The 26,355-nt window shown below is 53.1% G+C and overlaps 2 protein-coding genes across 7 annotated transcripts in view; one reads left to right on the forward strand and one right to left on the reverse strand.

Annotated features, from left to right (window-relative positions):
• Positions 1–1,773, forward strand: part of NOC2L (NOC2 like nucleolar associated transcriptional repressor) — a 53,961-nt gene extending 52,188 nt beyond the window's left edge. The window contains exon 19 of the mRNA XM_074924578.1: positions 1,350–1,773. Within this exon, the coding sequence (XP_074780679.1) occupies positions 1,350–1,495 (146 nt within the window). The 3' untranslated portion in view covers positions 1,496–1,773. The remainder of the gene's footprint in view (positions 1–1,349) is intronic.
• A 2,155-nt stretch (positions 1,774–3,928) lies between these two features.
• SAMD11 (sterile alpha motif domain containing 11) overlaps positions 3,929–26,355 on the reverse strand; it is a 127,543-nt gene continuing 105,116 nt past the window's right edge. For 3 of the 6 annotated variants that reach the window (XM_074924572.1, XM_074924573.1, XM_074924574.1), the window contains 6 exons: positions 21,981–22,096; positions 21,529–21,607; positions 20,612–21,315; positions 12,760–12,884; positions 8,297–8,407; positions 3,929–5,532 (listed from right to left, as the gene is read on the reverse strand). In XM_074924572.1, the coding sequence (XP_074780673.1) occupies positions 5,284–5,532; positions 8,297–8,407; positions 12,760–12,884; positions 20,612–21,315; positions 21,529–21,607; positions 21,981–22,096 (1,384 nt within the window). In that variant the 3' untranslated portion in view covers positions 3,929–5,283. The remainder of the gene's footprint in view (positions 5,533–8,296; positions 8,408–12,759; positions 12,885–20,611; positions 21,316–21,528; positions 21,608–21,980; positions 22,097–26,355) is intronic. The other 3 variants (XM_074924576.1, XM_074924577.1, XM_074924575.1) reach the window with 1 other exon arrangement.

Raw genomic sequence — 26,355 nt, forward strand, 5'->3', positions numbered from 1 at the left:
TGGCTGTGGCTTGGCATGCACACCCAAACCTCGGCGCCGAGAATAGACGGGTATTATTTGATGCATGTTCTGACAATGCTGTAAAGGATAAAGAGGGAGAGTTTTCCTCCCCTGCCTACTGGAGCGCTCAGGCAAGCTGAAGGAAAAGCACCTTTCCTTGGTGTCTGAGGGACAGGAGCTCTGATCCTTCTTCCCTTCCCCGCTGGTGGCAGCTGCGCAGAGCCAGCAGCGTCCCTTAGTGCCTGGATACTGGGGTGTAGCAGCAGGGACATTCAGACCCGCCTGCTCCTGGCCTGTGGCACTTTCTCAGCCATCGATCAGGCAGGGCAGACAGGCAGCTCCGCCCCTCCTAAGTCTTAACCTCCCTGTGCTGAGCCTTCCTGTTGTGCGTTTTACCAAAACCACACATGCAGCCTGGTCGGGCAGTGGAACAGTGAGGAGCTTGTGCCTGTCACAGGTTCCTGCCCCCATCCAGCCGGCCAGAGCCGTAGGGGAGAACCCTGCCCGTGCTGTCAGTGCCCTGGGGAGGCACTTCTGTGGTCCTGATGCTCTGGTGTCACCAGTGCAGTTTGGAAAGATGTGAATTGCAGTGAGCATCCAGCCCCTGACCGGGGTAACCAGAGGCAGCTTTTTTGTCCTTTTTGGCGAGGGGCAGATCCTGGCAGCTGATCCAGGGAGTGCTGAGGAGAGGGACACTGCTGCCCTCTGCAACCTGCGAGAGGCTGTGGGCACTGGGCCAGAGGGGTGAGTTGGTGCTGAGCGGATGCTTTGCCAGCAGAGCCTAAGAAGGATGGTCTGCAGGGCTGGCTTTGGAAGCGAAGTGTAGGAAGCTCAAGCAACACTTCTGGAAGGAGAGGGAAGGGCACTGGGAATGGGGACATGTACTGCCCTGCACAGCCCCTAGAAACCAGTTCTGACGTGTGCTCCCACTGCTGAACTATCCAAAAGGAGGGAGCTTGGGGCTAGTTTTGCATTTCACGGTCTTGCTGTTGCCTATGACAGCTCCTTCTGTCAGCTCGGAATGCCCAGCCTGACACCTCGAGTGAGGAAGACTGACCCAAGCTGTGAGGGTGGAAGGTTTGGCAGCACTGCCTGGCTCGTGCCCTCCCCCCCGCAGTTCTTAGTTTGTGTTTCTGCCTCAGGCATAACAGTTAGTTAGGTCTCATCTCCTGTCGCCCCAAGTGCTGCGCCGAGCACCCTGCAGTGCTCTCCGACCGCTATCTGGGAGCTGCAGTGGCGCCAATAAATTAATGAGTGTCTGGGATTAATTAGCAATGAGTTGCCTCGACTTGCCTCGCCCTCGCTCCCAGTAAAGCAGGATTTACACCTCTCGCTCTTTCCACCCACAGAGGAAGGCCAGGAAGCCGCTCGGGTTCCCCGAGGGTCCCAGAAGCAGAGGAGCTGCACTCGTGGGCTGTCACGATCTGACCTGGAACAGCTGGCCCAAGGAGAAGAGGACATCGTGGAGGACTTGGCTTTCTCTGACGAGGACTGAGCACCCTCCCAGCCAACCCCTCCTCGCTTATCCCTACTGGATCAGCCACCCTCCAGCACCCGGAGCTGGTTCTCCAGGAGGTGGTAAGAGCTGGGGAGCACAGAGGGTGGGAGCCCAGCCCCAGGCACCACCAAGGACTTCATTGACACGGCAGAGATGCTGCTTGGACTTTCAAGCTTTTTCTACCAGTTTTGTTTTTGGTAACAGTCAAATTGTGGTCATGTCAAGGCCAGTAAAACTGCTCAGTGTAGGCAATAAAAAGCCCTCATTAAAATCCACTGCTTTAAACAGCACAGGGTTCAGTTTTAGCTCCTGCTGGAGTGTGAGCTGACCAAGGGAAGCACAAATTCTTTTGTCCAAGGCTCTTCCTGTCTGTCAGCCAAACACCCCCCGTCGCCCCATATTTTGCTCTGGGCCCTTACCAAACCCTCCTTTTTGCCAAGAAGTTCTGAAGGACTGTGTAGAGCTGTGCATCCTCACTGCAAATGGAAGCCTTTATCAGTAACATCAGCAGCAGCTCAGTTCAATCAAGCTGGCTGTGAGTATGCTAAAGAAGTTCACTTTTAGTGCCTTAGGATATGGGGGGGTGTGGAGATGGGAGGTTGTGCAGGCAGGAAGGAGTAAGAGGCAAAACTAATAATGTAGGAAACATACTTTCATTTTTGTGATGGCTGTCGGGTCTGTGTGTGATACATTTGTTTAGCAAAAACAAGGGATGAGTCTGAGCCCACGCTTTGTAAAACAGACCTATTGTTACCCATAGTGACATAACATCACCTCTTCCTGGGGCCAGTCCTAGCTGCTGTTGAACACTGTTTTGTTGTGAGCCCCAAAAACAGTAGTGGTGATTGCAGGTGGTCTTGAGCACCCAGCCTTTCTTCATTAGATTACCTCAAAGCCACTGCATCACCTGGGCAGCTTCTAAATGCAGCTCATGATGTGTCTTCCTGTAGGAGTAGTGCTGCGGGGGGTGGTGGTGTGTAGCTCAGGGTGGGTAAGGGCAATTTGTCATCTGCTGGGAAAATATAAACAGCATCTCTCTTGAGACACTGTTAGTTTGCAGGACTGGCGGCTAAGAAATGTATTTCTTTGGAAAAGAAACTGGATATAGAGGGTATTTGCTGAGAGAGGTAGGAAAAGCTAAGTATTCTTAAACATCTCTGACAGAATCACTCCTGAAAATTAACTGTGCCTTTTTTTGAGAGCATTGTTATTTGTTAATGCAGATTTTTGGAAAAGAAGGTAAGAGGGCCGGGAATAAATATAATGATCTTTATTTTCCTCTGCCACCACTCAGTGAGGTCAGCAGGGCTAGGGGTGGCCAAGCTACCTGCACAGACATGGTCATCTCTGCCTTCTGCACTCGTGTTTCCCCTCCAGCATCCTTACTCCTGCACACCACAAGAGGACAAGATGCTCTTTTAAAAAACATTTTAAAAAGAACAATTTCCTCCCCCCCTCCTTTTTTTTTTTTTTTTTTAAAGCTAGTTCTCTTTTCATGGAGTCAGAAGAACCACAGCTCAGAAACATTGCCTTACTGCAGATAAAAACCCAAATATACTGCAGCCTGGCTCGTGGTCTCCCTCTCACATGTGTAAGTGGTAACAACTGGGTGTACATAAAGAGGTGATTGTGCTCTTCCTGTCCTACACAAGTGTTGCTCCTTCCCTGCTTCCAGACACCATTACCACACGGGTAATTACTGCTGGAGTACGGCGTCGTGGGTTGTTTGCTTCATTCTGTCTGTTAGGTCTTTCTGGAGCTTGGCTGCAGGAATAGGGATAGAGAAGTTGTCTTCTTCCCCAGTGCAGTAATTACTAGACCTGCCCTTCCTAGACATGCACTAGGATACCCCCTTTGTCCTGTAAGGGCAAGGAAGTAACCTCAGAAATTACTAATTTGGGGTTTATTGTTGACATCATTATTGTTATCATCATTTATAGCCCACTCTGAGGGGGCCAAAGCACCTGCTGCTTCCCTAAGGGGTTTGGGAGAAGCCTGAGGCTCCCTGAGGCTGGTACAGCCTGTGTCTGCAGGCAGTGACATACATGAGCCTGGGGTATGACGGCAAAGATGAGAATTGAAAGCCCTAACTCTAAAAAAATAATTCATTTAAAAAAAAAAATTAAAATGTTTTAACTTACCTTTTTTTCCAAAAGAGAAAGGAGTTGCTTTTTCGCCTTTCTCTTAGCTGGGCAAAGCACTTGTCTGCCTTTTGGCAGCTGTGAGCCAACCCTCAGATCAGCATTTAGGCCGGAGATGTAGCAGCTGCGAGGCACCGAGCTGCTGACAGGGCGCGTGGCCCCAGTGCACACACAGGGAAGGAAGGAGACTGCTGGGGTGGAGCAGCCACTTGCAAGGAGCTCAGGAAGCCAGGTACCATTTGTAAATTAAGTGTTTGTCTTTTTTATTTAAATTGATTGCTGGAAAGCATTTTTATCGTGATGTGATGGATAATGACTTTTTTTTTTTTTTACAATATAAAGAAGCTAATGTACCACCAAGCTATTTTGTAAGAAAAACGGTAGCACGTGCAACGTTTAAACAAAAAAAAAAAAGGGGGGGGGGAAGAGAGAGAGAGAGAAAAGTACCACATGTGATTGTTGTTCACAACTGTACAAGTCACAGGAGGTCACCCCCAGGAGTTACCATCTCATTCACAGTAGTAAAAACTCTACCCATTGTTTTTAGCCTGAACCCCCCAGCATCCCTCCCCCTCCTCTGGGAACGCACAGGTATCTGTCTCATGGTCCACAGCAGGCCAGAATGTGCAACTACATCCACCTCTGTAACAAGGCTTGGAAAAAAAAAAAACCCAAAACAACCCTATGAACAAAAAAACCCCACCCCAAATGTATAAATGAGTCTGTTGTACATGTGAAGGAGGGAGGGGGCCACGCTGGAGTGAGGCCTGTGACCCTTCATCCAACCGAAGCACACGCTTTTTTTTTTTCTTCTTCTTCTCTTTAAAACAAAACATGTAATGAAAAAAACCCAAACCTCTGCAGGGCTGGAGCACAGGCAGAGTCCACTCCTGGTGTGTGCTGAAAGGGACAACGTGCCGGGGAAGAGGGCAGCCCCTCACCTGGGGACAGCACTGAGCCGCCTGTGCCGTACCATCCACACTGAAGTAAACATGGACCGGAACTTGCCTTTTTTTTTCTTTTTTTTTCTTTTTTCTTTTTGTCTGTCTTTGGTATTGTTTTAAAAGTTGCTAGAGATGCATAGACACCTGAATGAGGAACTGAGTACAGTTTCCAGGGAGGAGGAGATATTTGGGAAGGTGGTTGGTTTCATTTTTGATGGGTTTTTTTTGTTCAGGGGTGCCAAGTACCATGGGGAGGAGCAGTGCCTGGTCCCCCTCCCTGTTGGAGTCACCCCCAGGAGTTTCTGAAAGCCATGTTTCTTTGAAGGCAGAGAAAAGGTTCGTTCCCTGTCGGCGGCTCTCCATCTCAGACTGGTGAGTGAGAAGAGGTGTGAAAGGGAATGGGAATGCTGCTGCCATCCTCTAGAATCATTTCCTTTCTCTTCGCTTGTGTTGTCTCAGTACATCTTTGGATAGTTTTCTTTCCTTCCCTTTTTACAGTTTTTAAAACTTCCGTGTGGTCGTTAATTTTGTTTTTATTTTAAAACGAAAAGCAAACGCATCCAAAAAAATTAAAAACCTCCCTTCCTCACTCCTGTGTCTCACACTGCTGAGGGAGGCTCTCCTGGTCTCTCTAAAAGCATCACCTTCAGTTTGTTCAACTGAATCTCAGTTCCAGAAGCAGTCAAGAGCTGTCCTGCAGTTAAGAGGGAGGTTTCGTGGTGTCGTTGATGCCGGGGATGAGGGAGGGGTTCCCGTTTTCCTGCTTTGGTGAGATGCGGCTGGCGGCGGGCAGGCTGCTGCTGAAGGGGGAGGCCACGCTGCCCGTGGAGGACGGCCGGAGCTCGGCGGCCGGCAGGTCCCGCTCCGGGGGCCGTAAGCCAGGAGGCTGCAGGGGGAAAGCCATGGGGAAGCCTGCCATGTACAGAACTCTGCCCACTCTCTTGGCGACCTAGTTAAAAAAAAAAAAAAAAAAGGGAGGAAATAAAGGAATAAATGCAGGGGGGGCAAAAAGGGCAGGGAATGTGCACAAACTCTTCAGAAACCATAGAAGCTGCATTTTCACAGAATCCCAGAATCATCTGGGTTGGAAAAGCCCCTGAAGCTCCTCCAGTGCAACCATGAACCTCCCCCTGACCGTTCCCAACCCCACCAGATCCCTCAGCGCTGGCTCAGCCCGACTCTTCAACCCCCCCAGGGATCCCGGGGACTCCCCCCTGCCCTGGGCAGCCCATTCCAACGCCCAACAGCCCCTTCTGCACAGAAATCCTTCCTCAGAGCCAGCCTGACCCTGCCCTGGGCAGCTTGAGGCCATTCCCTCGGGGCCTGGCGCTGGGGCCTTGGCTCCAGAGACTCATCCCCCCTCTCTGCCCCCTCCTGGCAGGGAGTTGCAGAGGGCCAGGAGGTCTCCCCTCAGCCTCCTCTTCTCCAGACTGAACCCCCCCAGTTCCCCCAGCCGCTCCCCAGCAGACCTGGACATGCTCAGATAATTAGTTTTGATGCAGCAAGCCCAGATTCTGTACTCCAAAGTGAACTGCAGGTGGAAGAGCCCTAGGTTACAGCCTCTGAATGAAGAGCTACCACTCCCAATCCACCAAAAAAAAAACCCCAACCCCTTGCTGACCAGAGAAGCCCAGGGAAGGTTTCCCTCTCTCTCTTTTCCTGAAGCGCTCCCTGTCGTGCAGGAATGCTCCCTAGCTCTGTTTCACCAGGCAGGGTGTATCAGGTGAAGAGGGCCGAGCACTTCCCACTGCTTCTGTGGTTTCATTCGTTGGTGCCGCTGGAGGGACAATTTGATAGAACTCTGCTGCTCTCCCTCTGCTAACCCAGCCCAGGGTGCTGTACAGGACAGCACACAACGGCCACTTCTGAAGAGCTCTTAAGCAGGGGGCAAGGGGGTGTGGGGACAACACAGTAAGGGAGAAAAAAAAATACGTGGCTACAGGGTGGCTGCTGTTAACTGCACAGGAAACTATAAGCCTGCAGCCTCTCCCTTCTTCTGCAGTACCCAAGAAAACTCTCCTGAAGCAGTTCTCACCTCCCAGCAAGGGCCAAAGGCCCCACAACTTTCCAGCACCTACACAGCTGTTTCACATTTAAGCTTAAACAAAAACACAGGCTTGTGTTCAAACCAGACAACTGCGGCATTATTCAGTTAGCAACATCAGGGCTTTGCTCCCCACTTACTCCCCGCCCCCCCCCCAATGCCTTATTATAGAACTTTAAACACTATTGATTAAATCGAAGCAGGGTTTTTCTAGTTTCAGCCCATATCTCATATTCTCCCCCCCCACCAAATCCGATCTAAGAATGTCTGTGAGCTATTTGGCGTTCTCTGTTTTTTAAGAAACATAAGAGTTTTATTTCCTACTGAATTGACCCACAGGGAACAATTGCCCACAGAACCTTTTTATTAGACCCCTCATAAACAGTGAGGGCTGTAGGGAAAGTAGTAAAGTTGCTCTTATTGTTTTAACATAATGTAACAAATGTATAGCTTGTGGGGTAGGGAAACGATGCCAGCAGAGTGAGTGTCTGTGCAAGGCGTGTGTGTGCACACGCACGGTACTGTCAGGACTATTTGCATGACATAATCCCCTCGGGAATACAATAGAACAGCCTGTTCTTGACATGTGTCAGAAGCTATTTTCTGATCATTAAATGGAAAAAGAAAAAGAAGCTAGTGGAGATGTTCTTCCAGATTTGAGTCCAACCAAGGGGAAGTGGAGGCAGCTGAAATGGAAGTCACCCTGACTGCCAGGCAGGAGAACAGCAAAGAGACTTGGGAGCCAAGGCATAGAGGGGGGAAAAAAGGGTATTTTGAGAAGAATGATCACTATGAGGGCACAACAGCAAAGTAGTCTGTTGAGGAGGAAATACAGTCCCCTAAAAGAGAGAACTTGACTAACTCAGAGGCAAATACAATTTCTACTTCCAGGGGCAAAATACAAGTGAATAGCACAAGTAGGGGGGGGGGGTGCAGTGCGGGAGGGGGTGGCACAGCCCATCAGCAAGGCCACTCGGCTCTAACTAGACAAGAGATAAAAATCTTGCACAAGTTTATTACCAGCACAGCCGAGAAGGGACAGAGCTGGTCCATTACTCGCTGGGGAGGGAAAGTAATCAACAGATGATGCTGAGACGTGTTAAATGTGTTTGTGCTAAAAAGGAGGAAGAAGCAGGAGAACTGCCACCAGCCATCTAGTTACAAGGAAAATGAGCAGCAAAAGGGCTTCTATCCAGGTTAGAAAGAAGACAGCTGGTTCCTGAGCTGGCTTTACCCAGTTCTTTAGATACTGGGGGATGACTATTTTCAGGTTTGAAACCATCGACCTTGCCTCACCTGTTTACAGCGTTTTGTCTTTCCTGGCTGGTATTTGTGGGAACGGCCTCCCGTGTCTTTTCTAGCAGGAACTGCTCCATTTTAGGAGTTCCTCTGCATCCCTGTTCCTCCCTCCCACCACTTGTCCTGAACTATTTGCATCTGTCCCTGGGCACTGAATACTGTCCAGTGATGTGACTGGTTTCAGATGAGGATATGGAACATTTCTGGAGGACAGGTCAAGCTTTCTTGAAACCAGAATTACAAATAAATAAATGAACAATTATTGTGTAACCAATTATACTCAATAAACCAGGTCTCTTGACAGCCCTATTCCAGCTGGGGACAACTTTGAAGCGTGCCACTTGCTACCCCATAGAGGAGATTTTCCTACCTGTGACCGTATCTTCAGTGCAGGTCCGAGTTTCAGCCCCATGTTGTTCAGTAAGTGCTCTTCTGTCAGGAGGGGCAGGGTCTCACCATCAATAGCCTGCTCTCGGAATACCTGGAAGAAAACAGAACGCAGGGCCAGGCTTAGAAACGCTGGTACCACCTCAGATGTGTTCCCCTTGGGCCTTCTTAGCACACGAGAGGTACACACAGTCCTGCATCCCCAGCTAGTGTGGGGAGACACGTGGGAATGTCATTCAGGGCTGGTTGGGCCAGTTTAGCTAAAGCAATACATTTTTTTATTTATTTTTTTAAATGTTGGGATGGGGTGTGACTTTTTCTCTGGTTTAGCAACCAAAACAACTGACCTAAGTGCAACATTATGAGTGAGCCCAGCTGACAGCATGTGATAGCAGGTTTGAGAAAGAAGAGTGACATGACCCGGGGCCCCAACTCCCAAAAGGGCAGAAGACGTAGGAGAAAAGATAAGAATCTACATTTTGGCAAATCCTAGGTCACTCACACTTGTGTGTGGATATTTGGAAAAAGTTGACCCAGTAGACTTCAAAAGTATTTGCAGTCTTCAGTGGGACATATGCAATTGAAGAGGAGGAACTTGTTGTTCCTGCATTTCCTTCTCAAAGCTGCTAATTTCCAAAACAGTCTCCAGGCAAACTATGGAGCACATTCTGCAGGTTAGATGGATTCATGTGCAACACTCAGTTTTGCACTTTTTTTCCTTTTTTTTGTGTTTTTTTGGTTTGGTTTTTTTTTTCCTGACTCCTTTCTCTGTGTTCTATTACAACCATCCCTAGAGCGTGCGAGCAGCCTGGCGACTGCAGTTCCCTCGTGACTCCTGATACCCAGCTGGGATCAGGACGAGCCCTCCTTGGTCTGTTTAAGCACTAGGCCCTTTCTTTTTCCCCAACACGTCTAGCAACACGCACTAACACCCATGGCAGTGCCACCGTACCGACTGAGGTGGCCAAGCGGCACCGTGCGAGCGGCGTGCCCGGCCCCTGGGCCAGCCTCCGTTAGCAGAAGAGCAGCTCTCGTGCCCTCTCCCTCTTTGCTGAGAGGAGCAGAACCTGCTGCTGTGTGTACACACAATCACAGCAATGACAGCAGGGTTAGGATCATCTTATAAAAATGGCAGTTTCACATGAACACTTTCGAATACACCCAGCCATGCAAAACTACACGGTCTTAACACGTTCCTAAGGACAGAAAAAAAAAAATAATTTGTTTTGCCTCTGTTTCAAACGACAGGGTCATGCAAGGTTTTCCACCTACTATGTACCGTGTGATAAAGGTCTGGATACGTGGTCTTACTGCTCCGCTCTCGTACACCGAGCAGGGCTACCCTTACACCACCCTCCTCGGGGTGTTTATTCTGACCTACAGGCTCAGGACTTGCAGAGTAAACAGCCAGCACTTGGTAATTTAGCCAGCAGGTTCCTCTCGGTTCTGGGGGGTGTTGGGCAGATACCTGGGGTTTCTTACTAACCCCCACCTCTGCCCCACAGCATTTTTTTCACAGCCCAGCCCATACTGGCTGCTCACCCAAAGGACGTGTCTGTGGGGCCCGATCCTGCTGTCCCTCCATGCCGTGGCTCACCCACAGCACTATTATTACTAAACACTACGTGTTTCACTACGTGTTCACTACGTGTGAACACTACGGGGTTCACTTTACTCCAGTGGCTGCTTTTTCAGCAGCAGGCCGTAGCCCAGAGCCATCCCTTTGGAGAGAGGCGGTGGCTGTCGGAGCCAAGGCAGCAAGTGGTTTTTTAATGCTGGACTCCACCAGAAAAGCTGCTCATGACTGCAGCATGTGTTTCTGCTCTTTGACCTAGCAAAACTTACTATACCAATTTCTTTTCCTTCCTCTGAAGCCAATGTGACCGGGAGCCAAAAGCCTCCCTTTGCTCAGCACTAAAACCCTCCACGAAAAGCCTTAATTTGAGCAAGGCAACCCCCTTGGGTGTTCCACAGGTCTTGATCCACTGCAGGGACAAAGCTGAATATTGTCAAGGGCTGAAATCAGGCATGGCAACTTTTGTTTCTGCTGAAGTTTTCTTGTTTGTCTGAAACATGTTTCTAAACGCACAGCATACCACCAAACTCTTGCTGGGTTTTCCTGGCAGGAGAAGCCTGCAGACCAGTGCCAGACCTCCCCGGCAGCTGTGGTTTTGGAGAAGAGAACACAGACAGCTCTGCAGTTTAGAGCCACGGAGCTGGGTCGCCCTCAAACTGGCATTTTCACATAGTAAAAAACCTGTTAAGCGCGTAACCATAGCACATAAAAACGCATCATCCCTAAGCCACGCACGCCCTGCAGAAGGCAGCCTCCTGTCGTGGCCTTGCTACGCTCTTAGAGCACCTCCCGTTTTCGTCAAATATTTTGTTTGGAATGCACTGGGAAAACTGCTGAAGCTTTGTCTCGGCAAGCTATTCATTCCTTCCCCACTGGTCTACCAGGAGCTGGCATGGAGGGGGTACAGGGATGAACCTCCCCTGTGGTGGTTGTGTTCACGGTTCCTGCACGTTTCCTACTGGCCTCATCCAGAAGCTTCCAGCAGCTCTGCTCTCCGTTCCCCAGCACAGGGATGCAGACAAACTGCAACACCACCAGCACAAGAGCACAAGGTTTGGGGCGGGGGGGTAACAGAGAACACCAGTAGCTGTATCTTTTGGTTTTAGAGCCTTTTGCTCGAGCTCATTTCAACAAACATGCAGTCCTGAACCCATCATCTTTGCCCAACCCAGCCCCTGAACCCCCCTCTGCACATGCAGACCTGCTGCTCCCATAAACACCCACCCATCCACCATCTTTTTTAACCAGTGTCCTTCCCCTCCCGCTCTCCATAATGAGAAACCAACCCGTCTCTCTTCCACACACCCAGGCACCCTGACCCACTCCCAAGCACAACCCACAGCGCTGCCGTTCCTCCTGGGAAATGCTCCACACCCCCCATCAAGCGTTCCCTTTTCTCCGAAGAAGCACCGGCTTTACTTACAGGTGTTTTTAACAAAGCATGTTGTGATGGGATTAACATCACCATCACGGTTTGGGGGCAAGGACAGACTTCAGATTGAAAACGTGTTACACTGTCACCTCTGCAAGAGGGGGGAGGTGTGGGGCGATGCCAGGTTCCCGCGTGCCCATCCCCTCTGGAGGGATGCAGGAGCACGCAGCTCTCCCCACGACCTGCTACCACATCAGCACAACCTGAAGGAGATCGCTGCCCCGAGGCAGATCTGCACGGTGCTGTCCTAACGGGCAGAAGCAGAGGTGCTGAGCTTCACCCTTCTCGAAATAGCCGGGGATGGGTGTAAATTCCGGGAGAGGACACTTCCCTAGTGCAACTAACAGGGGGAGACAGCAAGGGCCAAAGATGGGGAGGCAACAGATTTTGAGAAATCCAATTGTAGCCAACCTGGGTGTCAGCAGCAGAGCTCTGCACTCCTCGGCTGTCGGTCAGGGAAGCTCCCCTCCAACCGGCGTGTCCGGAAAGCTCCTGCTCTCCTTCCTCCCTTTCAGGACCTGTTCTCAGCTTGGGATGTCTCTCCGCTGAAAGGCTGGATTGTCCTGAACTTTGGCCCTTTGCCTCTCTATCTCTGCCACTTTCCATCCCTCCCTTCTAAGCACACTACATCCCCTTCACAAGCTGCCCCAGACGGCTCAGGAATCTGCGCCTTCGCAGTCGGGGTGTTCTCTCAATGGGGCATTTATAATGGACCCGAGCAGATGCGGAAGCAAAAAACACAGGGTTGTTTTTTGTATTGCACCTCACGCTCCCACACTGAGCAGCCTTTATGAAGCCCCCATTACTGACGGACGTTTCAACTCTGCTATAATGAGCTTAAAAATCCCAGTCGCCATCACTCTGCGGCAGAGGTTACTTTGCTGCCCATGCAGGCCGGGTCTCTCGCAGCCCCATGCTGCCCTCACAACTTTCCGGGTGCAGCAAGAGAACGTGGCACCTCCTGCCAGGCACGGCGAGCTGCCTGCCCCGAGCCAGGGACCACCCCACAGCCCCTCGCCGGGGCAGCAGCTCCACGCAAAGCCCCCGCCGTGCTCAGCTCCACGGCAGGGCACAGGGCAGCTCCTGAACGCACGAGCTGGACAGGGAGAGGTTAAGTGACATTAAGCCACTAACAGTGATGGGCCTGTGACTCAAGATGGTAACCTTGCCCCTACTGCCACCCTCTCCTTCCTGCTGTCCATCTGCAAGGCCCCTCACACACCTTCTCAGGGTCCTCACTGGCAGCGAGTGCCTACTGAGCAGTCCACTAATAAAAAAAAACAAAACCAAAAACTGGAGGCCCTGCAGGGCTCTGCGATAAACCTTCTCCTAGCAGGAACAGCGCAAGTAAAACAAGCACAGAGGGGAGGGAGAGAGTAGGGGCTTGCAGGGAGGAACGTTCCTCCCGTGACGCTCTTGAGGCTGTTACGAGATTTACCTGAGTGTACTCGGTGCAGCCAGACAGGTTGGACACAAAGCTGCACACATCCTCCACCGTCCATTTGCTGATGTCTTCCAGCGCGGGGCTTTCCTCACCATCCAGAAACAGACCTCCCATGGTGCCTGGATTGTTTGGAGTTGGGGGGGGTTAGGAAGGAGGGGAGGAAAAAGAAACATAAATCATTAAAATCCCACACGGACAACAACTAGCCTGCAATCTGAATATTTTTCTCTAGCCACACATTCATCTTTAATGACCTGTCAATTAAAGCACTGGGCAGGGTCAATTCATAGGCCTCTTCCTCCTGGAGGTCCCCAGCTTAGAAAGGGGGGCAGGGGAAAGGAAAAATCCTAGCTAATGCATTTCATGTGTTTAATGTTCTTCAGCTGCGGGGAAGAAATAGGGGGAGGGGAGAGAAAAGAAAAAACCCTGAAGGAGTGTTTCTCCATATGCACCGCAAAGCGGAAAACTCTGACTGCCCTGTGGGTTTCTTTCCCCCAACCCTTCCCCTGGCTACGTGCTCCGAATGATAACAGGCCCCAGCACCTCTCCCTGGTGGCCCGCTGCCTCGCCGGAGCGTGAATCACTGGAGAACGTCCTGCTCTTTCCAAGCGTTCATTTTCAACCACCCTCAGCCTGAAATATCCGTCGGATCGGCCCGCCCCATAACACAGGGCCCTCGGCCCCACGGCAGGAGCGGGGCCTCTCCTGGCCGAGCGTCTGACGGGTGACGGGGTGACCCCTGCCAGCCCCCGCCGCCCGCCGCAGACAGCCCAGCTCAATTCACGCCGATATGTCAATCCTCTGCAACGCAACAGTGGTTCAGGTCCCAGCCCTGTCAGCAGAGACGAAGGTGATGGGTTCCAAAAGGGTGGAAGCGAGCTCCCCCGCTGCCCTGTGTCGCCAGAGCCTGACAGCACGGGACGTGCACGCGGGGAGAAAACCGGGCTGGAGCCACGAGAGGAGCTGGGGGAGAGGCACGGTGAATAAGAAGTGGCAAAACACTGGCCAAGTTAACTCCTATCTACTGTGGTGTGTAAAAGGAAAAGCACAGCAACAAGTACTGAAGAAGCCTAGTTCCAGAAAACACCCCTTTGGGGAAGAAAAGAAAAACAACAAAACAGGCAGGTGCTATTAACCCGTGGAACTCACTGCTGCATGATATCATTGAGACCAAGAGATCCAGAGGACATTTATGTGAACACCCACGATTATAGTGGATAAAGAAAGAGTTTATAAGGGGTATAAACTGTTATGCTTCAGGGCACGCAGCAAGAAATCGCCAGAAAAAAATATTTCTCCCAGGGGTCTATTGTGACAAAATTATCTGTCCCGTAGGCTTAAGGTTTTCCCCCGAGGCATCTGATCAGCACCACGGATGTAACCCCTTGTTACTCCTCTGCTCCTGTCCACAGCAGGTCGGAGAGCATTTCTGCAAGGAATGACAAGATAACGTGGGATGCAACAAAACCCTGGTGGGGAGCACAAGCCCAGAGAACGAGGAGTGGCCAGTTCCTGGGGGGAACGCTCCAAGAGGCGCAGAAAGAAAAGAGCAAATGGCAAAGCCGCCCGCCGAGTCTCCGCGAGGCACCTGGCACAGCCACCAGCACAGTCCAAGCTAACAGGAAAAGGACAGGATTTACAGAGGAAGTTATCATGCTAATAAGATGCTTTTTAAAACAACAGCAGACTGCACAAGAAGCAGGCAGACGCTATGTAATCATTTCCACTACATTTCCGCTCCCAGCTTCCCGCTTCCCTTCCCAGCCTCGCCCTCCGCACGGGCCTGCGGCTGCACCTCCACCTCCTGCCCTCCCTCCCGCCGCCTCCTCTCGGGGAAGGCGACGGCAGCGGCTGCTCCCCCCGAGCTGCAGGGCCGAGGCGCATCCCCCCAGGAGCACCCCGCCACGAGAGCGGCCCGGCCGCTGCTCCCCCAGAGCCCCAGCGCGACCCGACGAGTGCCAGCCCGGTGCCAGGACGTCTGCCTGGAGCCACGGGGACAGGGAGACGGGGCTGTCCCTCTCCGTCCCCATGCCTCGGGGACTCGGGCACACCTTTACAAGCCTCGGGCCAGTGCTTCTTACCAGCCCGAGACCCTCAGGGCGCTGCTGTGGGCAATAAACAGACTTTTCACACCTCCTTCACATCCTTAGTCTCTACCACAATCTTTCCTTCTCGCACAGGGCCCTCTCCCTGCCAGCTTAAGGACCAGGCACATGCCCAGCACGGAGAGCTCGTTGCCCTCCACCTCGCCACCCTGTGCCCCACTGGAGGCCAGGCAGCCCCTCGCCCTCCCCACACCCCTTCTTCCAGCTAGAGAAAGCTTCAAATGCTTGTGTGTGTCTGACAACAGCTGCAGAGAAAACGATCGGCTTTCCCGCGAGCTCGGCGCCTGTCAGCACGGGAGGTGCAGGCAGAGGCTGCTGCCAAGGACCCAGCGAGCACTTTCCTTCCCCTGGCCACCGCCAGCTACCAGACAGACAGACAGATGGACACGAGCCCTCATTCTCATTCCTACCGCATTCCATTTTCCAGGAGACAAACTCACAGCTGCTTATGTTAAAATTCACAAAACGCTCAAATGGCTGAGGGCTTTTTTTTTTTTTTTTCCCCCCCTTTTTTGCCGTTTAAGGGGAGGGTTTTTCTTTCTCAGGGTGGGGGGTAATTCTCTTTTCTCCTTTTTGGAAGAGTGGCTGCAGCTCGGTAAATAGAGGAAGTGAAACTGAACTCAATTATTCCAGGCACAGTCAATGCTCGGGCGAGACACCTCCATCTGCAGCCAGAGCAAGCGTCTCTGAGGGGATCTGACTGTAACAGCCAACTGCTTTAAAATTAGGTACTTCCTTATTCCAAAAGCAAGCCAAGGATTGAATTGCAGCAACACAGTACTTGGGAATGAATTCTCCCGTCACCAGCCAGCCAGCCCCATCCTTGGGGTTTAACCTCAGCCTGCACCGAGTCGTGGGCCCTTCCCAGCTCCGCACCAGTGTGGGCAGAGGTTTAGCCCAGCTGCTGCCTCCCCAGCTGGCAGGGGCGAGGGGGAAGGTGCAGGGCTTCCCTGCAGCCCCTCTCCTGCACACGTGCTGGCAATCCTGGGACCGCACCGACTGCGGGATCATTTGCAGGGTTACTGACATCGCAGCAGAGCTGGGCTAGCAACTGCTTCTCCTACAGAAGCCTTTCTCCTCTGTGGTTTTCTTCCCTTTGTCTCTTCGTGCCTCCAGAAGAAAGGGAGGGAGAGGTCAAGATGCACACAGATGCACGCACAGTAAGCCTGCTGTGTCCAAGACTGAGGGCAAGACAGGCCTGCTGTATGGGAACAAGAAATATTTTCCACGTACCCACACACAGAGAAATATAATACGGCCAAAATATTTATCTCAGAGAGTTTGTTTTCCCTTCCCATTTATACCAGGGAAACAGGGACTGACTGGTGGAAATATTCTTGGGAGGGCGAAGGTAAATACCAATACTCTGGGTTCAGGCTTATTAGCAATTTTTGCACCACAGAACTGAAAAGCTAGAGGGCGGAAACCTATTTCCACCGGAGTTAGTGGCAAAGCACCCCCATTCCCTGCAGAAAAGCCCAAAATCTCAGGGTGACAGCAGGAGGGCTCAGCCCTAGGAGCTCTAAAGGCTCAGTCACAATTCTGTGTATGAAGTCAGGGCTGTGGAGCCCGGTGTTCAGGTGTCCCCCCCTGCCCTTCTGCTCCCACCTCAGCTCTGTCACCGCTCTCCAGTCACCAGATGCAGGAACAACCCCAGGAAGGATTTCCACAGGACGACACAGAAGCTGGTTACCGTGGTCCCTCCGGCCTCAGCATGTACCTGATTTACAACCAGTACAGCACCAGCCCTCAGCACGCTGCACCCAGTCACTGGCCCTCTCTGATTTTAAAGCCCCTGGAGCAGGAGGGCTCCTGCCCTCCCTCCCGACCCTCCTCGGGAAGACACTGCACCGTCTGCTCCGTCTCTGCGCATGGCTGCACCCACTCACCTCTGCTCTGGCAGTTTGGAGAATGATAACAAATAGGTGCCAAGCGGCTGGAAGGGACGCACCTTCTATTATAATAATGACATGTCACTGGATCCTGCTGGACTGCGAGGATGCATAAAGGGCACATCTATTCCCTGCCAGGCCTCCTCTGTCTTGCTCTGTGATAAATGATGGTCCGAGAGACTGGTAATGGATTACGGAGCATTTCACCAGATGGGGCCCAGCGTGTAGGGACTGAAAAGAATCCATCGTCCCAGGCCAGCGTCTTGTAGACAGGTGTCCACGTAAAAGCCCTCGCCACCCATGCCGTGATCCATTTATAATTTCCCTCCCTCCTCCCGATACCCAGCTGCTTCAGAAGAGAAGCCAAAGGCTGACCGGGCCAGGGAGAGCAACCCTTCTGGTCAGCTCAGCGAGGGAAACCTCTGCTGCGAATCCAGCAGCCAGGCTGCGACGGGGCCGTCCCTGCTGCGTGGAAACACCCGAGTTTGGGCTCCCGGCATCACTGGAGACAACTCGGGCGCCAATTGGGAGACCAGTGCACAAAGCAAACCTGCTTGGAAGTCAGCCCACCGATGGGTTCAATCAATTCTGCTGCCACCCTCCCACCCCTCCCTGTGCGTGCACCCCCTCCTTCCCGCACGCCGGCGCGGGCTCGGGTCACGGCGCGGCACTGGAAGCCTTGCGTTAATTGCTCTCCAGACTACAGATCGATAGAAGGATTTTAGCCTCCTGCACACTCCATCCTTCACCTTTTCCAAAGGACGGGGCTGGAGGAGGGTGGGGGGAGGAGGAGGGGAGCAAGGCTGCTGAAACCTTGATGAGATGAGGTCATCGAGCAGCCGCCAGATCCCCAGAAGGCAGCTCAGGGAATCGACCCAGCTCTGGCTGCCTCATCGATATTCTTCCAGTAGGGACGGAAAACAGTGCTCTGCCTCCAAAGGAGGAGCCTCCCCTGGCCCCAAGACCAGAGGAACCGCCTGAAACTCAGTGGTCATTTTCAGCCAGCCACTTCTCTCCTCCCTCCGGCTCTTTCTTTCGGCCTGCCGCGTTACCTGCCCTGTTGAGGTGGCTGCTTTAGAATACCAGCCCCCAGCGTGCAGCCGCAACCATCCGGGCTGAAAGAGCAGCCCTTGTGCAAAAAAAGTTTACAGAAATTATCTGGCACCAGGGGAGAGGTGGGTGCAGTTCTGTCTTCAGGTGGTTTGTGCTCCCCAAGGGCCAAAGTAACGCATTTTTCATTGACACACGTTACCTCAGCACACCCCAGGGTCCCCGCAGTGTTTGCATCAATACAGCCCTCAATACTTCAGCTGCTGAACTCCCAGCTCCCCCATCGACCTGCATTGTGCTGCATCAAACCAGATGCCCTGTCTCCCCAAGGCTGTTTCAGGTGAGAGCTTTTGCTGTGGAGTTGTCCAGTGCCTCCCACAACAGAGCCTAACCTCAGCGCTGCTGTTCTGCAAACAGGCAACGAGAACAGTCACGAGAACGGGTGAAGCAAGCTGAAAGGAAAAGAGCCCTCAGGAAAAGACCTACAGCCCTGGAACAGGCTCCACAAATCAGAAGTGCCTGAAAACTGGGCAGTGAAACACAGCCCTGCTCTTTCCTGAGTCCTCGAGACAGGATCATGATATAAATTCGAAGTGATAATAATAAATGGCCTATTACAGTAACTCGCGCGTTGTTGGGGGAGGGAGGAAACCCATCTACAATCCAGGCCTCCCTGCAGAGCCTCACACAAGTGATGAGCACCACAGAGCCGTGCGTTTCCCTTTTTAATGGCCAGGAGAAAAAGGCTCCTGCGAGGAAGCCTCAGCAGCCCAAGGCAGCAGGAATATTTATCATGTTGGCCACCTGCCTGTCATAGAAAAATCGCTTCCTCCTTCCTGGTTGGAAGGCAGCTCTAATGAGTGATGGGCAGCCGCGTTCACAACCGCGGCAGCTCTTTGCATAGAAAACAGGCAGCCTCGGCGATCCACATGCCATGCCCCCCCTTTTCTCCCTCCTCCACGTGGCAGGAGGTCCTACCTCCTGCTAATTGCTCAGCCAAGTAATTAGATGAGGCAGATTTTGGCTCCTGGCTAGGTTAGCGGGGCTGCCACCCTGCTCTGCCCACAGAGAACTCTGGGCAGAGCAGCTACCAGGGCTGGAACCCCCACTTGGTACTCAGTGCTCTGTGTCCAGCTGTGCCAGCCTTTGCTGCCCATCTCCACAGCCCAAGGGATGGCGCCACGGGGACCAGATTGCTGGCAACGGCTTCTCTGCCTGCCCGTCCCATCCGACAGGCCCCAGTCCAGCTACACCAGGGCCTGGGAGACTGAAAAACACACCACGGGCAGGGGAAAGAGCCCATCTACCTCTGTCCTGGGAAAGGGGCACAGCAGTGGAAATTCAGACCCTTCCAAGGGCATGGGGCAGCCAAGATGTCTAAGTCACAGAATCACAGAATCATCTGGGTTGGAAAAGCCCTTGAAGCTCCTCCAGTCCAACCCTGAACCGCACCCTGACCGTTCCCAACTCCCCCAGATCCCTCAGCGCTGGGTCAGCCCGACTCTTCAACCCCCCCAGGGATCCCGGGGACTCCCCCCTGCCCTGGGCAGCCCATTCCAACGCCCAACAGCCCCTTCTGCACAGAAATCCTTCCTCAGAGCCAGCCTGACCCTGCCCTGGGCAGCTTGAGGCCATTCCCTCGGGGCCTGGCGCTGGGGCCTTGGCTCCAGAGACTCATCCCCCCTCTCTGCACCCTCCTGACAGGGAGTTGCAGAGGGCCAGGAGGTCTCCCCTCAGCCTCCTCTTCTCCAGACTGAACCCCCCCAGTTCCCCCAGCCGCTCCCCAGCAGACCTGTGCTCCAGACCCTGCCCCAGCTCCGTTGCCCTTCTCTGGCCACGCTCGAGTCATTCAATGGCCTTTTTGGGGTGAGGGGCCCAAAACTGAACCCACTCAGCGAGGTGCAGCCTCACCAGTGCCGAGCCCAGGGCTCAGATCCCTTCCCTGTCCCTGCTGGCCACGCTAGTGCTGATGCAAGTCATTGCTGGGGAATTCTTTGACACCCCATCCCAAAGGTGCTGTCCCAACTGCTACCCTGGAAATGTTCCAGATATGACACTCAGCAGGAGGAACGCCGCAGCCTTAATCCTTTCATTTCCCTCGCCTCAAACCATGGCGATGCACGGAGGGAGAACAGAGCACGTGAGAACCAGCCAGCCCCCCCGCCCCCAGCCCTGCGCATCCCCAGGGCCATCAGCACCTTTCCCTGCAGAACAGCCTCAGCCTGGCTCCCAGCCTCTGCCCACATGGGGCAAATCCAGCTCCCCCGGGGAAGCTCTCCTTCCCTTCCTCTGTCCTGCTGTGCCTGGGTGTTTCTCTCCAACCTGGCCCCTCCAGTCCCCACTCCTTGGAAATCCCAGGAGCACAGCCCAACAGGCTTGAGAGCCTCTCAGGCCACCCTTCCCGATACAAATACTTCTTCTGGCTCTTTACTTTGTAGGGCAGCACCTTTCAGCCATTAATAATTTTTTTGGCGTCTCCCTAAAGCCCCCTACAATTTACTGTCCCGGAACACGGCTTCCAAGGAAGGGCCCAGCAACTGCAAAACCCCTTAGTCCATCATCTTGGGATCCCCCTTCTCACGTGCTTGGGACTCACTTCGTCCCTGCTGGTTGTCTTTATGACCCTTGACTTGCTTTATTGCAAAGGGAGTCCTTTATACGAATTAAAAGAAGGTGTTTGCTTCCCTGCAGAGAAAAAGAGAACTACAACCACGCCACATAAGAGGAAGGGGGCAGAATCCCACTTCTACATGCCGCAAAACCTGTCGCTGTGCCAGCCAGTAACTCAGCAGCACCCACCTGCATGGAAGTATGGGCTCATCGTGTAAGGGAATCCGAAGGGCAGCGGCTGAGGTGGTGGGATGGAGGCTGGCGGGAGATATTTCACCTCGTTTTTGTTGATGCCCGGGCCGAGCAAATGGCTGGGGGATTCGGCGCTGGAGGAGCTGCAGGGGGCATTTTGGCCAGCAGCCGCCTCCCCCAGCTCCTTGGCGCCTTCACACACTTTGCCCGTCTCTTTGCACTCCTTAAGCTCAGCGGCCGAGCTGCTGCTCTCAGCCTTCAGGCTCTCGGGCTTCTCGTCGCTCACGTCCGCGTCGCTCTCAGAGTCCTTCATCTCCTCATCGTTACAGTCTGGTGCCCCGTCGCGCGCCCGGGGCTCCGCCAGCTCCTTGGCCTCGCTCAGCCCCTGCGGCTCGGCGCGGTGATGTGCGGATTTGCGGCTGCCCCGCCGGGGCTGCTCCTTGGGCGGCGTGGCGCTGCTGGGGACGCTGGGGTTGAGGGACAGCAGGGGAGTGTTGTTGTGGCGCAGCACCAGCATGGCGTTCCTCCGGGAGAGCTCCTCCCGCAGCGGGTGGCCCTCGGGGATGTCGTGCACGTTGCGCAGGGCCGGGTGGTCGGGGGGCAGGCCGGGGTGCAGGCTCAGCGGGTCACCAGCCAGTAGCCTTTGCCTGTGGAGATTCTCCAGCTCCTTCTGGCGGATGATCTCGGCCGACATCTCCAGCCTAAATTGGGAGAGGCAAGAGAGGGAAGGTCGGCGGGGGGGAGCTCTGCAAATAATTCACTTCCACACCGGCACCTCGCTTCCACCGGTCTCGCTCCATCGCCTGCACACAAGCTCATCCAACACCACACCCCATGTTACTCTGCCCGCTGCTAGGAAAGGGAAGGAGAAACCCAACGCCGGCCCAGGCTGGCTGGCCCTCTGCACTCTTTACCTTGCCAGGTTCTGCTTTCGTAGCATCTCTTGCTGCCGCGCAAACATCTCTGCTTGTGCCGGCTGTAGGAACCCGTAACCTGGGGACAGGGAGAACAATAATCTGGGGTTATTAATCTCAGCACTGACTCTTTGCTAAATCGGGGCCAGCTCCCCAGAGGGCTAACGGAGCAGGGAAGGGCAGCGGAGAGCTGCCTGTCTGTTCCAGAGCCCATCTATCCCCTCACTCCCAAGGCAGTGCAGTCTGCTGCTGAAACATGGGACCAGGGAGGCTGGTGGGGATTAAAAGAGAGAGCAGCCAAGGCAACCTGCCCCTGTCACTGCAAAACAAGGGTGAATCAGCACAACAGTAATGGGGAAACACAGACAACGTGTCCGGGCTGTCTGGCTGAAGGAGAGTTTGTCTCTCTACCCACTTCCCCCAGCTGCTCGCAAGTGTTTCCCTGCACTCACCTGGTGTCTGGCAGAGGGCCGAAGGCACCCCAAGGAAAGGAGGTCTCAAGTGGGGCCCCAGAGCAATATGGGGCGCATTCTGGGGTGAAAGCAGAGGTGGTGGGTGGGATATCTCCCTGCAGAAATCAGAAAATAAATTCATGTTGGAAAACCTGGAGGCTCCATCTGCAGCGGCCAGTGAAGAGCCCGCAGACGACCTGAATTCCGTACCAGAGGCTGCTCCCAGACAGAAAGATGCCTATTCACCCACACGCAAAACTTTTAAAAGCGACAGAAAAAAGAAAAGCAGCAGAACTAGAAGGGGTAGGAAGCAGCCAAGCCTCCACAGGTCCCACATACTTCCCACCTTGATATGTTTGCTTGTGTGGGCTTTCAGCTGGGCTGTTCAAAGGGGTTTTGGCAGCCCAGGGCTAGCAACGGCGAGTCTGAAGACATTGTGTCTGCCTGTCCCCTCAGCAAGCTTGGGCTTCTATCTCAACTACCTTACAACTGAAAAGGCATTCTGTATTTTGGGAGCTGGAGAGCAGGTCTAGGAAGATTTGAAGGCATCACTGGTGAGCCTTGCAAAAAAAAAAAAAAAATCACAACAAAAAAAACCCCCACTGTCCTTGCTGGGACAAGGCATGTTCTTTAATTCTGGAGAGAAAAGCTGTAAGTGAGGTAGAGGAAGACACAAACAGGAGAGATGGGAAGAGGGATGTGAGCAGAAGTGCCAGGGGTCAGGGGAAAGGTGTGGTGCTGGGGAAGGGGTGGGTGATGCTGGCCAGAGTGGGCAGAGCAGGTGTAAGGTGGCAAGCAAGATGGAAGAGGCAGGTTTGAGGGGTGGGGAAGAGGACAGTGCCTGGAAACAAGGCAGGTAGTGCTGGCAGGGAGGGGAGGGGAAAAAAAAAAAAGAAAAAAAAAAAAAGCAGGAAGGGAATAAGAGCCAAGGTCTCTTCCATTAGTCAAATCTGCCCTGGGAGCCTGCAAGCAAATCTCTGCTTTCCGGCTGCACGTCTCTTAATTCCTTTTGATGGCCACTTACAACATTATTACCTTCACCAGGGCATCTAGAGGCAAAGCCAAGTGCTGTGCCGTTTATTTTCATTTTACAATATCTCCCTATAAAATCTGCTTCAGGAGAGACTGGAGGGCAAGAGAAAGGGAGCAAGAAGGTGCGTGTGACTTTGCAACAAACAGACCATACGCACAACCATACCCCCCCATTTTTCAGTGGGGGGCTGACGTGGGATACCGTGAGAATCCCACACAGCTGGGGATGGGCTCCCACCACGGCTCCTGAAAAGCCAGACAAGGACTCTTTGGGGATGAGGTGGGCAAGGAAAGGATTCTTGTCCTTTCCCTGGATCTTCCTGGCGTAGTTTTATCCTCATTCTGTGCAACTGCGACACACTGATCCACAGCGCATAACGGGCTGAGATTCCCCTCCGAAATTCCTCCTTCTCCCCACCCCTTGCCCATCTGCCCGTCCCTGCCTCCCCCCTTCCCGTCTGTCTCTACTCCCCTTCTCCCCTTCCCCTGGCTGTCTCCATCTCTCCTTTCCTCCTCCTTCCTCCCCTAGCTCTCCTCTAAACTAATTGCACAGCTCGCTGTGTCTGGAGGAGAGCCACAGATCGATCCGTCGCTGTTGAAATGTTAATGCTAATCGTATAACCGCTCCGCCAGCACCTCGCACTTCAGTGGCAGCTCCAATTAATCTCAGGTAACGCAGCGCGTGACCTTCGGCTCAGAGCCGGGGCAGCAGCCAAGCGATGCTTATGTAATTACACCATGAAGTGTGTAATCACCTGCCCTAATCCCCGAGGCCTCACAATTAGCCGAGGCCTCGGTCGCTGGGCTGCCAAGTGCTTTGCCACCCCGGACAGCCTGCAGATGAATAACGGACAATTAAAGCGGCATGACGGGGGCTAGGAGGTGTCCGTTCGATCGTAATTAGCTGTAATCATGGGGAGACGAGCCTGGCAGACGTGCTGTTCGTTTTATAAGAAGCAATTTAGGAAATCAAGTCGCTTTTAACCATTCCATGGCCAGGCAAGCGGTGGCCATGCCCGCCCTGCCTTTTATGTATGTGGAAAAAGGGATCCTGCACGAGAGCGAATGCACAGAAGCCCCAGGTGCGGGCTGCACACAGAGGGCTCAGAAGGAAATGCTAAAAACAAAGAGAGCTTCTTGATTTTAGGCAGGAAGAGCCAACCTGTGCCTAGGAAGCATTCCGTTTGATAGGGATCAGGACTGGGCACTGGGAAAATAAAAGGTTCTCCCTTTTGTGGCAGCCCAGTGTTCATCAGAGGTTATTTTTATGCTCTAATGTTGCACTACGGGACCTTACTTTGATCCTTAAGGAAGTCACATTGGCACCACATCTGCACTTCGTTCCCTCTGTCCCCTCATCAGAGCTGTGCAGCTTCCCTAACTTTTGGGGCAAGGGACCAACTTCTACCGTGGAGTGGCCAGCGAGCCATGCCCCGGCTGCAGAAGGGCACAGCAGGACCAAGCAATTCCCGCAGGATCTGATCCCGCTGCCACGCACGTGGCTGAGCACCACAGCCTGTGGTGACTCGAAAGGGGCTGGAGGTGGTTGAAAGTTTGTAGGAGGGGCTGTAAAACGCACCAGGAGAGACTTCAAATGTCAGAGGTCGGCCACCACTTCTGCTGGGGATGTGTCCAAAGGTTTAGAAAATTCATCGTGTCTGCCCGACACAGCAGACCACACAGAGACCCCGATGAGGCCAGATCAGCCCAACCAGCCAAAGGCCCCACGACTGGCACTGTTACGCCTGGAGTCTGTGGCCTGAAGTCGGAGAAGGGAGGCTGCGTACGGCCAAACACGAGGGAGTCACTGCACCTTCTCCTGCCACCCCCTAATGCTCAGCACCAGCCCCCAGCAGTAGGTAACTTAAAAAGCAGGTATGCTCCTACTGGGGGGACATGGGACTCTTCTCCCTGCAGGTGGACTGACAGTCACGCCGCAGAGTCCCCGAGGAGCAGTTACCACGAGGGACAGAGGCTTGCTGCCGCCCCACAGGCCCAGACATCCAGGCGTGGAACCTCCTGGAGCCTGTCACTGCTCCCTCCCAGCCCACCCGCCCGATCCTTGGCACCAAAACCTGGCCCAGGAGGGAGGAGAGTGTCCTGGTCGTGTCCTGGCACGGAGCTGGGAAGCCCTCCCAGGCTGCCCGGTACAGATACAGCCAATTGCTGGGAAATGAACTGGCAACCCTGGAGTAAAAAGCCCCGGAGACCTTAACAAAGGCTGCTGCGCTTTTAGACAGACGTGCACCAAAACACAAATCCTTGCATCCTTTCTCAGGTACAGAACAGCCTTCAACCTCCCATTAATTTTCTTCTTCCTCTTCTTCCACCTCTCAGAGTAAGGGCTGAATTACAGTCCCATACTCTGAGAATGTGAATTTAGCCCTTGGCAATTACATCTGATAAGCCTTGTCCTTACCTTGCAGAGAGCAATTCTGTGTTACTGCATATTCCTCCCCCCACCCCTTTTTTTTTTTTTTTTTCCCCTAATATGCCAGCTGGAGGCTTGTGAGCAGGGTATTAGGGGATTTGCACTGCATGCTGCTAAATTTGATATGTCCTTTAACAGGAGACAAATGGTTCACAAGGCTTAAAAAGTATCGACTTTTCTTTAACAATAAGCACTAATGGCCTTCAAATAATCAATATTTAAAGTCATTATGGGGTTACACATTATACTGTTAAAACCAAGCCTTTCACTTTAACCCCATCATATCCTGCCAAGCCCAGAGCAGTGTTCCCCCCAACTCACTCCAAGCTCAGAAGGAAGGCTCCAAGCACAGGCTGTGACTGGAGATGTGAGAGGGTCAGGAAATGCAGATTGAAACCGGCAAGGCATGGAAATAAATTTAGAACGGATGGAAGAGGGGAAAAAAAAAAAAAAAAAAAAATGCATGAAAGCTCTGCTTTCTTCTGCTTTGCATTTGATAGGAAGAGACACTTTAAACCTGAGGTAATAGGGAGGCAGCACACAGCTCCTTGCTCGTTTGCCATCCACAGACGCTGTCTGTGCCAGGAAGGGAAAATAAATAAAATGAAAGGGCTTTCTAAAAATGGTGTTTGGGATTTCCAGGCAGAAGGAGACACGTTCTAGGGCAGCAGTGAGGCCTGGACACAGACAGGGTCTGGTTTATGCTGCCAGGGGAAATTGCTCCCTCAAAATCCAAACTGGTGCTAAAACCAAATTAGTTAAATCAGGTCAAGCTCTTTGGCCTTTGCTCTGCATAACATTCAGCCAGCTGGGATCTGCAGAGGAATCCCCCCAGTGCAAAAATCAAACAGGGATAGAGCATTGAGAGCAGAGGGGGGCATGCGAGGCAGGGGTGGGTAAGAGTAGTAGAGA

This window comes from Athene noctua, chromosome 22, assembly GCF_965140245.1.
Source record: "Athene noctua chromosome 22, bAthNoc1.hap1.1, whole genome shotgun sequence".
NCBI lineage: Eukaryota > Metazoa > Chordata > Aves > Strigiformes > Strigidae > Athene > Athene noctua.